The following is a 13,366-nucleotide window of genomic DNA, read 5'->3' on the forward strand; positions in this document are numbered from 1 at the left end:
AGATTACCAAGTGGCTAAAGCATGAGCTCTGAAGTTGGCCTGAGATTGGATCCTGGCTCTTTTACTAGCCAGTTTTAGAGTGGCACTGGATAAATAAGTTAATCTTGTTTAGCTTGAGTTTCTTTTTCTATGAAGTGGGGATGATCCTAACTACTGCTATGGATTTTATAGTCTATGTAAAGACAGCACTGTGTAGTACTAAGTCTCATATAAATATAAGCTATTACAATTACTATTCCACTTCCTAGGGAATGTTTTTCCTAGGATTCTGCAAGCTGGCAGAATCCCTATCTTGTTGGGTCTTACAAGAGTAGGGAAACTGGTCAGGAAAAAGTTGTATTCTGAGAATAAGAGTTTTGGGAAGACTTCGATGAGTTGAGTATCCTAAATCCCAAACTCCCCACTTGAAGGTGAAGGAACCCCTTAGATATGCTTGTTACCTTGGCTGACCAATCCCTTAATAACCTCACTTAAAGTAGTTAGTTACCTTGCACAAAGAAGCCCATATGCCCTATCCCTACAACCCCTCATTGTTTCCAGGACACAGTTTGAGTCAGATCCCAGCATGTCCCAGGGAGACAAATACTGAGTGTGGTCTGAAAGAGTCTTGTTTTGGATCTTAATATTGATAGGTGGAGAATATCTGTGGAAATAGATTCTGAGTATGTAGGACCTTGAAAGAAAGGACATAAGTTGGGTCAAATGATTATTATGGGTAAACCTATAGCAGAGATTTTGGCTCAGTCTATTAGACTGAACAGCTTGAAGTAGTCCTTTTTACTTGGTGGAAAGATATTTTGACTCAGCAGTGGCTCATCTAAATTAGAGATGATATGCCAGAAACTCCTTGATATGATGTAGAGAAAAGAAATCAAAGAAGAGGGGCCATGTTGGGGAGGATTTCATATGAGTGATCCTCTAACTGTATCCCTCATAAGAGTCTAGTCAACTCTCTTTACCAAGGCATTGAGAAAAACACTTGGTGAGCAGATCACCAGCACTCCTGAAAAGCTGTATAGTCTGTCTGTAGGCCAGAGAGGCCAGTGGGAGATGCTTCAGTGGAAATGCACTCCATGATTCAATGCGCATTTTCAAGACTGTCTTGTGTCAGAGAAAAAGTAGTGCATTTAATTGCTAGACTAGAAAGGTGGGCATGGTTACTGTAATTGCAGGAACCACAGGATGATCAGTATAGTCTAACATGAGGTCTGGCTTTGGCTGAAGGATCATGTAATCTAAAGAACGAAAATGGATAGTCCTATTTGGTTTATGTTACTAAAAACTGTCTGACTTGAGCCACTATAGTAATCATGAGCCCTTATCTAATTTTCAGGTCTGATTTAATTCAATTTATAGAGGCCTTGGAGAAAGGACTCTGATATATCACAAGTATGTATTATGTATCTCAGCATTCTCCAGAGTAATCTGGGGCCATTTACCAGAGCAGTTATACAGTGCAGAAAGAAATTCCTAGACCTTTTGGGCACACCAAATGTGTTGAATTAGTTCTAATTTTGGGCAACCAGAATATCACCCATTTATTCAGAGTGGAGTCTTGTGGAAGTCAGTATAAGTGGAGTTTTGCCCCAAGTCCACCACAGTGACCCCCAAACCCATCCCTTGGTTACCTCTCCCATTTCCTGAGTGTATGGCTAGAGTATTAACATTAGCAACTAGCAGAGTCAACACACTGGTTTCCTTAACTGGTTCTTTTGTTTATCAAGTTTTAATGAAAGGACACAACTGATGTAACTTTACAACGTGATAAACATTTGCAGTGTCCCAAATTACTACTATTGTTATGAGAATAAGATTGCTCAGGTTGCTAAATGGAATTTTTGAAGTATTTCCTCTTTTGGTTGATGTAGTACCCGCTCACAGAGTTCTAAACTACCTCCTATCAAATTTTTCTTTGAAAAATCTGCCTTTATATGTGAAATTAATATACACATATTTTAGATAACAGTAATTTACAGGTTTTTAAAATTAGGATCTTTGCATTAAGCCCTACTCATCATTGATCAACATATATCATGCTGATAAGCATTTAGCAAAATTTGGGACTGATATTCAATAATATGTATTAAATCAGATAATCTGAGTGCTAGGATAGTTTGCCTCCTGGATTTATACTAATTTTTATTTTTAATAATATGAACAAAAAACTCATTCTGCTCATTTGTAGGTTATAATTTTAACTGGCAAGAATTACAGAGCAGAATGTTTTTAATGGTCATTATAGAAACTAGCTTGCACTTCACCTATTTCTTGATTTTACTGAAATTTATGACCACATTAATTGGAGAAAGGAAAATAAACTGTCTTGGGAATATGCTGTAATAGCACAAAGAGATTTTCCTTCATTTCTGCAAAATTAATATTCTATATTCATCTAATGCCCATCCACCAGATTTTTTTGTATATGTCACAGAAGTACTTTTTTCTTAGGTAGTATATTTAAACCTTTCAGTTATAATAATTACCATCCCCTCCTCCCCCCACCCCTGACTTAATGTTTGTAAAAAGTTACGTCCCTTAAGAAATATTTATGGATAAATATGGATTAAATCCCGAGACAAAAACCCAAACTTTAAACGAAATCCTTTCATCCAAAATCTTATATTCAAATGAAGTGAGAATTCCATTAAGGAAACAATATATTTTTTTCAACTAATTTTTATAGTTACATCAGCCTGGGCTAATTATACAAAAAATTTATACAAATACAAAACCAAAAATACCAAACCAAACAACAACAAAAAAACAATCCCCAAACCCAAAAACTCTCACTCCATAAGGTGACAAATTTTACTTCTGAGAGGTAGTACAACCAACCAAATGAATACTGTACGTGCATTAACTGAGGCACTTAAGATCACCCAACCTGTTTAATTTATAATCAAATCTCCCCTCTTCAGGATTTCAGTGCTCATGAACAAGTATTAGAACAATGGTCTCAATTTATTTTGACAAAATCTTACTTTGAAGTTTATTCATTTAGACCCTAAAGTTATAAAAATAAAGTATTTCTATGTCAGGCAAGTATTTCTCAAAAGCTAGTAAGAAATGAAAAGATCAATGTGGGAAGAAGTATGATTTCTTAAAAATGGGTACACATTTTAGTTTTCTAATTGTGAAAAACATTTATGACCTGTAACAACATTGTTCCTCCTATTCTATTCAGGGTCATTTTAATATGTGAGCCTTCACCTTCATTTTGTACACTACAAACAGGAAAACATAAACATCATGAATCAGTTTAAGCAGAGATGTGAGTAAGAATTGTAAAAGATGGCTTTCATACATACATAAAATTCCAAACACTTTGCATGTGAAGATTTTCCGAATTATTAAGCAGTAGGGTGATCTCAGTGAGACTTGGCTTCATATGAAATGTTTCCATTAAAATTTTAAGTTTGCCTTAAAACAAAAAGAACTTGGAAAGCAAAGCTCCCAAACCAGCTAAGTTAGAAACTGCTCAGTTTCTGAATGAACTGTTTAATTTTTACTCTACTGAATTGAAAGAATAGAAAAAGAACTACAGTTGGTATAGAGAACTATTAGGCCATCTATACAGACACCTGAGAACCAACTCTTCTCTACGTTTACCATCTTCTGCAGCCACTTGCTTCTGCTTTGTCATTCACTGACATTTCAACTCTTTCAGTTACTGTATCTTCAGATGCTGACTGGACAAGGCTTTCTGACTGTCCTCCAGTGTAGGTGGGGGTGCTGTACTTTAAAAGGATAGATTTAAACTGCATCAGAGGTGCATCTGTGCGTACACCCATTGGGTCAAAATGAGTTCGGCTTACTCGAAAGCCTGCTTGAGATAAACTAGCACAAAAACTTCTTTAACCTGCAACAAGCAAAGAAAAGAAAAAATAATCACTTTTTTGTATTTTTATTTAAATCACAATATTATTAAAATATAAAATATATACTTGGTCATTCACTGGGTGTCTTACTTTGGCATATTCATTCCTTTAATGCTGTGTCTGTGAATGTTGTAATAAAAGGGAGGATGTTCAGTACTGACATCAGTCTTTTGCTTCTTGCCTAAATTTGTGATCATTTCATTACTTTTTCTCTTTCCTGCAACATACACGTACAAAGTTAGCATGCTCTTAAAAATTACAAGCCAAATACTTTTATAACTATATATTTGTCTCAAGTCTAAATCCTGACACATTATTTCAACCTGTCTCTCCAATCTTAATTCTTATATTCTACTTTCACTGTCCTTCACTTACGTAATTTTCTTTTTTTTTTTTTTTTTGAGACGGAGTCTCGCTCTGTCGCCCAGGCTGGAGTGCAGCGGCGCGATCTCGGCTCACTGCAAACTCCACCTCCCAGGTTCACGCCATTCTCCTGCCTCAGCCTCCTGAGTAGCTGGGACTACAGGCGCCTGCCACTGTGCCCGGCCAATTTTTTGTATTTTTTTAGTAGAGACGGGGTTTCACTGTGGTCTCGATCTCCTGATCTCGTGATCCGCCCACCTCGGTCCTCCCAAAGTGCTGGGATTACAGGCGTGAGCCACCACACCCGGCGTAATTTTCATATTTAACTGTCTGCTGAATCAGAACTTCCTCTCTATCTTCTTCAACTTCAAGTCACACTCTATTTTGTTTCCTGTAGGAAGCCATCTGTGAATTTGGGGCCAGTCCCTTCACAGATTTCATTGTTGGTTATACTACACTACACTACTCCAAGTTTGATTAAGTTCTGTCATTTTTTTCTTTTCTTATAGTTCCTTAATATGTGTAAAAGTCCTTTCTCCCCAAGTTATATTCTAAGTTCTTAAGGACAATGTCTTTCATTTTTATACCTGTATTTCTACTGAGTGCTCAGTATTGGATACATAGTGGGTCTTCAGTAATCACAAAACAAAGAAAAACAACACAAAGTCTTCAAAGCTTGGACACAGAAACTGATAAAAGGTCAATGTTATTATCTCATTGCCTATTTCTCATCACAGCACTTAGTTTTTTCATTTTGAGTGAAAGGAAGCCAGCAAGTAAGATTTTAGAACTGTATCCTTCCAAAAATCACAACATGAAAACAACTGAGATAGATATCCAATATTATAATGAGATTTTGCCTGGTGTTCAATCCTTGATTATTTATATATGAATGTTACCGTCAAACCGTAGCTCCTCAGGGAAAGTAATTAACATCTGCTTAAGGAAAATATTCAGAAGGTGCCAGGGGCATTGACCTACACCTGTAGTCCCAGCTACTTGGGAGGCTGATGTGGCAGGATCGCTTGAGCCCAGGAGTTTGAGTCTAGCCTGGGCAACATAGCAAGACCCTGTCTCTTAAAAAAAAAAAAAGTATTAAAAAGGCAAAGTTGATACATAAAATGATAAATTACATTCAAAATAAATATAAATTATTACTGAATTGTTGCCTTTTTACATAAAAACATAAAGCAAAAAGGACAACCTGGGATCCATCCATCAAATCAGAACTATAATTTGAAATCTAAAATTTGAAATTGCATGAAATCTAATGAGGCACCTAGTCAAAGGATAGATACCCAGATTTAGTACAAGTTTTAGGAGCATCTGAGGCAAAAAATCTGATGTAATACCTTAATAGTGACTATCATCAGCAGTATACAGATTATTTTTTTTTGGTCCCAGTAATTTCTTCCTTTTTAAAAAATAATTTCAACTTTCCTTATCAATTAAAGGGTATATCTGTAGGTTTGTTACATGGGTAAACTGTGTAACACTGGGGCTTGGAGTCCCAACACCAGCACCCAGGCAGTGGGCATAATACCCAGCAGGTGGTTCTTCAGTCCAGGCCCCAACCCATCCCTCCTCCATCTAGTAGTCCCCAGTGTCTATTATTCCCATCTGATGTCCATGAGTACCCAAAGTTTAGCTCCCACTTATAAGTGAGAGCATGGGGCTTTGGTTTTCTGTTCTTGCATTAGTTTTATTAAGATAATGGCCTAGAGCTCCATCCATGTTGCTGCAAAGAGCATGATTTTGTTCTTTTTTATGGCTGCATAGTATTCCATAGTACATATGTACATTTTCTTTATCCAGTCCATTGATGATGGGCACTTAGGTTGATTCTATGTCTTTGCTATTGCGAATAGCACTGCAATCAACATATAACGTATCTTTGACAGAATGAATTATTTTCCTTTGAGTTTGCATAGTACTATCATTTTAAGATTTTATGTGTTGACCAGTGGCCTTAGAATACCCATATAATTAAAGAGTTATAGAAGAGCCCACAAAAATTAGTCTAATTTCCTTAATTTATATACGAGAAAGGCTCACAGATTAAAAAAATATATATATATTTTTTAAAGATGGAGTCTGGCTATGTTGCCCAGGCTCACACAATCCTCACACTATCCTCCCACTTCAGCCTCCTGAGTAGCTGAGATTACAGGTGTGTGCTACTGTGCTCTTGGCTTTTGAAAATATTTTTAAAGCTTATTTGTTTTACTTTATCCTAAAAAGGATTTAAGACAATTTTGCTGAAGGGGAGGGACCTGGCTGAGTTTATATAACAGCGCCTGCAGTAGGATAATGATCTTAAAATCTCATTTTTTTTTTTTTTTTTTCAGATAGTCTTGATCTGTCACCCAGGCTAGAGTGCAGTGGTGCAATCTTGGCTCACTGCAGCCTCTGCCTCCCAAGTTCAAGCAATTTTCCCACCTCAGCCTCTCAAGTAGCTTGGATTACAGGCTTGCACCGACACACCTGGCTAATTTTTGTGTTTTTAGTAGAGACGGGGTTTCACCATGTTGGCAAGGCTGGTCTTGAACTCTGACCTCAAGTGATCTGCCCATCTCGACCTCCCAAAGTGCTGGGATTACAGGCATGAGCCACTATACTAAGCAAATCTAATATTCTTTACAGTGTATCATAATGCTTCTTTGTCTTCCCTCCACCAGAGAAATTATTAGGTAGAATATATCAATTTAAGTTATCAAATTAGTTGAAGATGCCAAATGAACATGGCTGTTGGGAAGAGTATGCAGTAGTTATTTAAACTATACACTATTAAAAGGAATTTAAGTTTCCTTTCTTTGAAGGTCAACACTAAACTGTTGAGCAACTAATAAAAAATTACAGCTTATAACTAAAGGCCATCGCTCTTTCAAACTTAACACTCTACAGTCTTCTTTTCATCTGTATTCAAAAACACATCTGGAATCTAAAGTTTTTTAAAAAGCAAAACAAAACCTTAGACATTAAGGCACTGATATTTTAAATCTTAACGTCCTTTTAATATGAATTTACAGTGCCTAACACAGTTATATTTAAAGTATACACATATCTGAAATTATATGAAAGGCCATATAATAAATTCTTTTGGCTGGAGAATGAGGTCTTCTGGTTAAATGGAATTGCTATAAATCATATGTTAATGAGCAATTTTAAAAAGAATTAGAATAAAATTTTAACTATAAAATTATATATAACTTTATCATATCTAATTTGATCTTATTTTATTCACATGGTTCAAGATCATACAGTTCGTGCAAAGGGATAACCATATATTACAGATGTGAACAAAGCATATGTTAACAGAAATTTCCAATGTGTGAATGTTGATAAACAAGTTTTACTACAGTTTTGTTGTCATATAATATGAAATGTATTTTTAAGTAGGCTACCATGGCAATCTCTTTTCCTCCTACCCTTTTGCTATATGCCGTTTTGACCTGATATGTACAAATGTACACACATATATGCATACATACCTTGTGCAATGTAATTATCTGTTGCGGTGTCATCTGTAGTTTTAATAAATACACCATTTTCTTCTAAAAAAAAAGCAAATGGGAAAAGAAAATATTTTATAGAATGACATAAAGCAACTCAACTCAAAGTTTAAATAAAACTTTATGAAATTCCATCCACATTGTTTTCATGAATATGCAAGAGATTCTGTGGCCAAACTGAACTGCAAAAATTACATTATTTAACCCTCTATAATAGCAGCTTCTAATTATTTATGAGAACACTAGGATATTCAATAGGCTCACCTTTATATCAATAGTCAAGATACAACTACAAAACTGGCTGTTTGTACTAAAGAGAAAAAAACACATAGCTTTACTGAATGAGAAGTATAAATCTAGTTTCTGTGTCTCCATAGATATTATAATTTTTGGCCACATCACTTCTAGAATTACCTAAAGTTTCTTTTTCTAGAAAGCAGATCTAGGGTAATAAAAATCCAAGGAACTTTAGGTTTTTTTTTTTTCTTAATTCTTTTTTAAAAATCTAGTAAAATTAAAAATACACAAAAAAGTGAGGTTATCTTAAAAAAAATTGTCAGCGCATGGTGGTTCATGCCTGTAATCCCAGCCACTTTGGGAGGCCAAGGTGGGAGGATTGCTTGAGCCCAGGAGTTTGAGATCAGCCTGGACAATACGGTGAGACCCCATCTCTACAAAATTATTAGCCAGGTGTGGTGGTGCATGCTTGTGGTTCCAGCTACACAGGAGGTTGAGGCTGAGGCAAGAGGATTGCCTGAGTCCAGGAGGTTGAGACTGCAGTGAGCCATGTTTGTGCCACTTGCATTCCAGCTTGGGTGAAAAAGTGAGACCCAGTATCCAAAAAAACACAACAAAACCAACAACACTATTCATCATTCATCTATTCATCTCAGGCCTGATTATAAGCCTGAAGAAAACTATCTAATTTAAAAAAACCTTAACCAGATTATGATTAGACTCATTAGAGAGGATTTACTAAAAACACACTATAATTATATTGCTTTTATTATAACATCAAATACAATTGAAAAAGATACAGTATTTTTGGTAAGTAAATTAAAGCTAGTAAGCTAGTATTCAATTAGTCACCTTGCTTGTTGAGATTTGAAGGTGTATGAATTGAAAACTGACTTTGAGGCGTACACTCTGATTCAAAGATTAATGTCTTTATTAGGGTCTGAATGTCATCCAAACCATGGTGAAGAGATTCAAATAGCATTCTTTTGAGGAATCCAGTATTGAAAAGGGAACTTGACCTGAAAAGAAAAGAACATACAGAAAACTGGGTTTGAGAAATATTTCTCTTTAAAAAAAAAAAGTCTTCACAATTTAAGTAAGACATATAATTAATTATATGACAGAGTAATACTTAAAAAAAATTTATGATTTAATTTAAAACTGTTTATTATTATTATTATTATTATTATTTTTGAGAGTCCCCTCCTGTTGCCTAGGCTGGAGTATTTTTTTATTTTTTAATAGAGATGGGGTCTCATCATGTTGCCCAGGCTGATCTCAAACTACTGAGCTCAAGGGATCCTCCTACCTTGGCTTCCCAAAGTGCTGGGATTATAGGTGTGAGATACCACATGCCTGGCCTAAAACTTTTTATTTTCTATTTGCCACTCATTTTATCATATCAGTTCTCTAAACTAGTAGCATTAGTCAAGGAAACTTAAGTCAGTAAGAATCTATTGAGGCTGGGAAGGGGAGAAGGGAAAGGGTGATGAAGAGGGGTAAAAGAATATAAATGTATTTATTATCATTGAAGTATATAGTTAAAAATGGTAAAGAGGCCGGGCGCGGTGGCTCAAGCCTGTAATCCCAGCACTTTGGGAGGCCGAGGCGGGCGGATCACGAGGTCAGGAGATCGAGACCATCCTGGCTAACACGGTGAAACCCCGTCTCTACTAAAAAAATACAAAAACTAGCCGGGCGAGGTGGCGGGCGCCTGTAGTCCCAGCTACTCGGGAGGCTGAGGCAGGAGAATGGCGTAAACCCGGGAGGCGGAGTTTGCAGTGAGCTGAGATCTGGCCGCTGCACTCCAGCCTGGGTGACAGAGCGAGACTCCTTCTCAAAAAAAAAAAAAAAAAAAAAAAAAAAAAAAAAAAGGTAAAGAAGGAAAATGTTATATGTGTATGTTACCTTAATAAAAAAAAATAATTTATTGAGCTCTCATAAGGTATATAGTACTGTGGTACATAAAGGGTGTGTGGAGGATATACCAAAATAAAATATACAATGTTGACCTTACAAAAGCCTATAAATCTAGACAGGAAAATAGACCAATGAACAGGTTTTCACAATGCACATTCTAGTCACTAATACAAAATCTTAATTCTGGTGTGTTTATGGTGGCAGGGTGGGGCAGGACAGGGCAGGGGAGCACATATATGAGAATTATATGTGGTGATGGTATGGTTCAAAAATGGTCTGGGGTGAATCTGATATGCTTCCCATTTAATTTGAGAATCACAGGTATAATGGACAAAATATGAAATTCTGAATAAGATAAACTGGATTCCAATCCTGGCTCCACTACTTACTAGTTATGTAATCTTTTTAGTAAGAGACAGGGTCTCACTATGCTGCCCAGGCTGAACTTGAATTCCTGGGCTCAAGGGATCCTCCTGCCTCAGCCTCCTGAGTAGGTGGGACTATAGATGTGTGCAACTGTGCTGGGCTAGCTATATAATCTTGAGTAATTACTACTTTTGAGTCTTATATTCCTCATCATGAAATGTAAAATAAAACTTCTTTTTCTTTTTTGAGACAGAGTCTCGCTCTGTTGCCCAGGCTAGAGTGCAGTGATGCAATCTTGGCCCACTGCAAACTCTGCCTCCTGGGTTCACGCCACTCTCCTGCCTCAGCCTCCCAAAGTGCTGAGATTACAGGCGTGAGCCACTGTGCCTGGCCAAAAATAAAACTTCTCTATATATCCTCAATGTATGGTAGTTACTATTGTTAGGGCTAGCAAATATATATGAAAGAATATATGATCTTAAATTATCAAATATGTGATCAATAGAAGATATACTAAAGGGAATTTAGAGATTATATTGGGTTGAAGCACTAAGGAGAGACTTCAAAAAGCAAGTACAATTTGAATTGGAGGTGGTAGGGAGGGGGAAGGTATTCTCATGAGTGTAAAGACATGAACGCAATAGCTTTCATGTGGAAATCATAAGGTTTTATTTAGAATTCAGGCTGGGCGTGGTGGCTGACGCCTGTAATCCCAGCACTTCAGGAGGCTGAGGTGGGCGGAGTCAGGAGTTCAAGACCAGCCTGGCCAACATAGTGAAACCCCCTCTCTATTAAAAATACAAAAATTAGCTGGGTGCAGTGGCACACGCCTGTAGTCCCAGCTACTTGGGAGGCTGAGTCAGGAGAATCGCTTGAACCCAAAAGGCGGAGGTTGCAGTGAGCCAAGATCACGCCATTGTACTTCAGCCTGGGCAACAAAGTGGGGCTCTGGGGACTCTGTCTCAAAAATAAAAAATAAAAAAAGAATTCAGTCCTGGGAGTCAGAAAACCTAAGTTCTAGCCTTGGCTGTGGTATGAATTTTTTTGGTCAGTTTTAGCAAGCACTTAAAAAATAGTTTCCTCATGTGTAAAATAAGGCAGTTAGGCTAGAAATCTTCCTTCTGGATCCAGTAACCTGCTATTTTTAATTTCCTCAGTTCTGAATCAGTGAGTAGGATCAATGTGTAGCAGATGCTATAGGTGAGAACTAGTTTTAGAAGAACTAGAAGGTAGGGTTGGCTAGGTCTTTCTTAATCTACGAGTATTTAATAAGATGAAGATAAAATAATGAGCATCAGCACAAAGACATTTACCATTTGGGTCGATTTCTAGGTTTAGTAGGTGCTTAAGCCTTGATCTTATAAAGTAATGAGAAGAAATTTGCAATTCTTGTCACAATGTTGTTAGGAATCTTGAATTTCTATAAGAATCTTGGCCGGGTGCAGTAGCTCATGCCTGTAATCCCAGCACTTTGGGAGGCCAAGGCAGGTGGATCACTTGAGGTTGGGAGTTCGATATCAGCCTGACCAACATGGAGAAACCTGGTCTCTACTAAAAAAATACAAAATTAGCTGGGCATGGTGGCACATGCCTGTAATCCTGGCTACTCAGGAGGCTGAGGTAGGAAAATTGCTTGAACCTGGGAGGCAGAGGTTGTGGTGAGCCGAGATAGCGCCATTGCACTCCAGCCTGGGCAACAAGAGCGAAACTGTCTCAAAAAAAAAAAAAAAAAAAAAGAATCTCTAGTAACAAACTTAAGGTAAGGATTGTGATTAAAAATAATTCGGCCGAGCGTGGTGGCTCACACCTGTAATCCTAGTACTTTGGGAGGCCAAGGCAGGCAGACCACCTGAGATCAGGAGTTCGAGAAAAGCCTGGCAAACATGGAGAAACCCAGTCTCTAATAAAAGTACAAAAATTAGCCAGGTGTGGTGGCGGGTGCCTGTAATCCCAGCTACTCAGGAGGCTGAGGCAGGAAAATCGCTTTAACCTGGGAGGGGGAGGTTGCAGTGAGTCGAGATTGTGCCACTGCACTCCAGCCTGGGAAACGAGCGAGACTCTGTCTCAAACAAACAAAAAAAACCCAATTCAACTTTAAGGTACAATTACCTGTTACCAATGATGCAAAAGCATATACACATTAAATATTTCCAATTGTGTACCATCTAAATAACTTTACCTAAAACAAAGGCAGACACTTTCATATGCCTTTCTCACTTAAAACTAATTCTTCTAGGACCTTTTACATGAGTTGGCTCTTCTATAAAAAGTTATTGTGATCATTTAAAAATCACATGCTAGATCTACAATGATCAATTTTAAAAAGCTTCTTTCTTACTATTCAGAAATGAATTATCTAGTTTCCAGATCATCCAGGCTTCTCTTTTATCTCCATTGCCTCTTAGTTCTGTCACAAACTAGAGAGAATAACGGTAGAGAAAAATCTCAAAATATTAAACACCTCGGGTTCATAGGAGGAGAAGAGTCATAATTATTTGCCTAGACTTAACAATTGAATTTAAATGTGTTTTTTACCACACATAAATCAGCAATTTATCAATCAATAAATCAAATGTTAGTATGTTCTTATGGCTGGTTACATACCACAGAGGTCCAAGTTCTATTGCTGTCTTTCCAGGCATGCTTCCATGACAGTTACAAGGCAGCTGTCTATACGGGTTTTCTGTAAAAAGATAATAAAAGGAGAAGTCAAAGGAGAAGTGACTAATACAAATAGTAGTAATTGTTATATTAATATATTATATTAATAATAATTTGCAGCTACTATATACTGAGGATCTACTATGTGCCAGGTATTATGCTAAGTATTTTATGTATGCATATATATATGTGTACATATATATACACGCACACACATATATATTATGTATTTTATGTATGCATATATATGTACATATATATACACACATACACATATTTTTTTTTAATTTAAGTCCTTACAACTCTCTGAAGTAGGTATGTTAAAATCTCAGTTATACAGATCAGAAGATTAAAGCTTGAGAGAGGTTGTGGAAATCCATGTCAAATGGTTTATTAGAGGTGTAACTGATATTTACTTACTATATTACA

General features: G+C 36.8%; 1 protein-coding gene across 1 annotated transcript in view; it reads right to left on the reverse strand.

Annotated features, from left to right (window-relative positions):
• Positions 1–1,707: 1,707 nt before the first annotated feature.
• TRMT1L (tRNA methyltransferase 1 like) overlaps positions 1,708–13,366 on the reverse strand; it is a 41,287-nt gene continuing 29,628 nt past the window's right edge. Inside the window, 6 exon segments of the mRNA XM_010368959.2 lie at positions 1,708–3,839; positions 3,841–3,859; positions 3,969–4,095; positions 7,733–7,795; positions 8,843–9,009; positions 12,881–12,959. Of these exon segments, the coding sequence (XP_010367261.2) occupies positions 3,606–3,839; positions 3,841–3,859; positions 3,969–4,095; positions 7,733–7,795; positions 8,843–9,009; positions 12,881–12,959 (689 nt within the window). The 3' untranslated portion in view covers positions 1,708–3,605.

The sequence above is a fragment of the Rhinopithecus roxellana genome, chromosome 8 (assembly GCF_007565055.1).
Source record: "Rhinopithecus roxellana isolate Shanxi Qingling chromosome 8, ASM756505v1, whole genome shotgun sequence".
NCBI classification, from domain to species: domain Eukaryota; kingdom Metazoa; phylum Chordata; class Mammalia; order Primates; family Cercopithecidae; genus Rhinopithecus; species Rhinopithecus roxellana.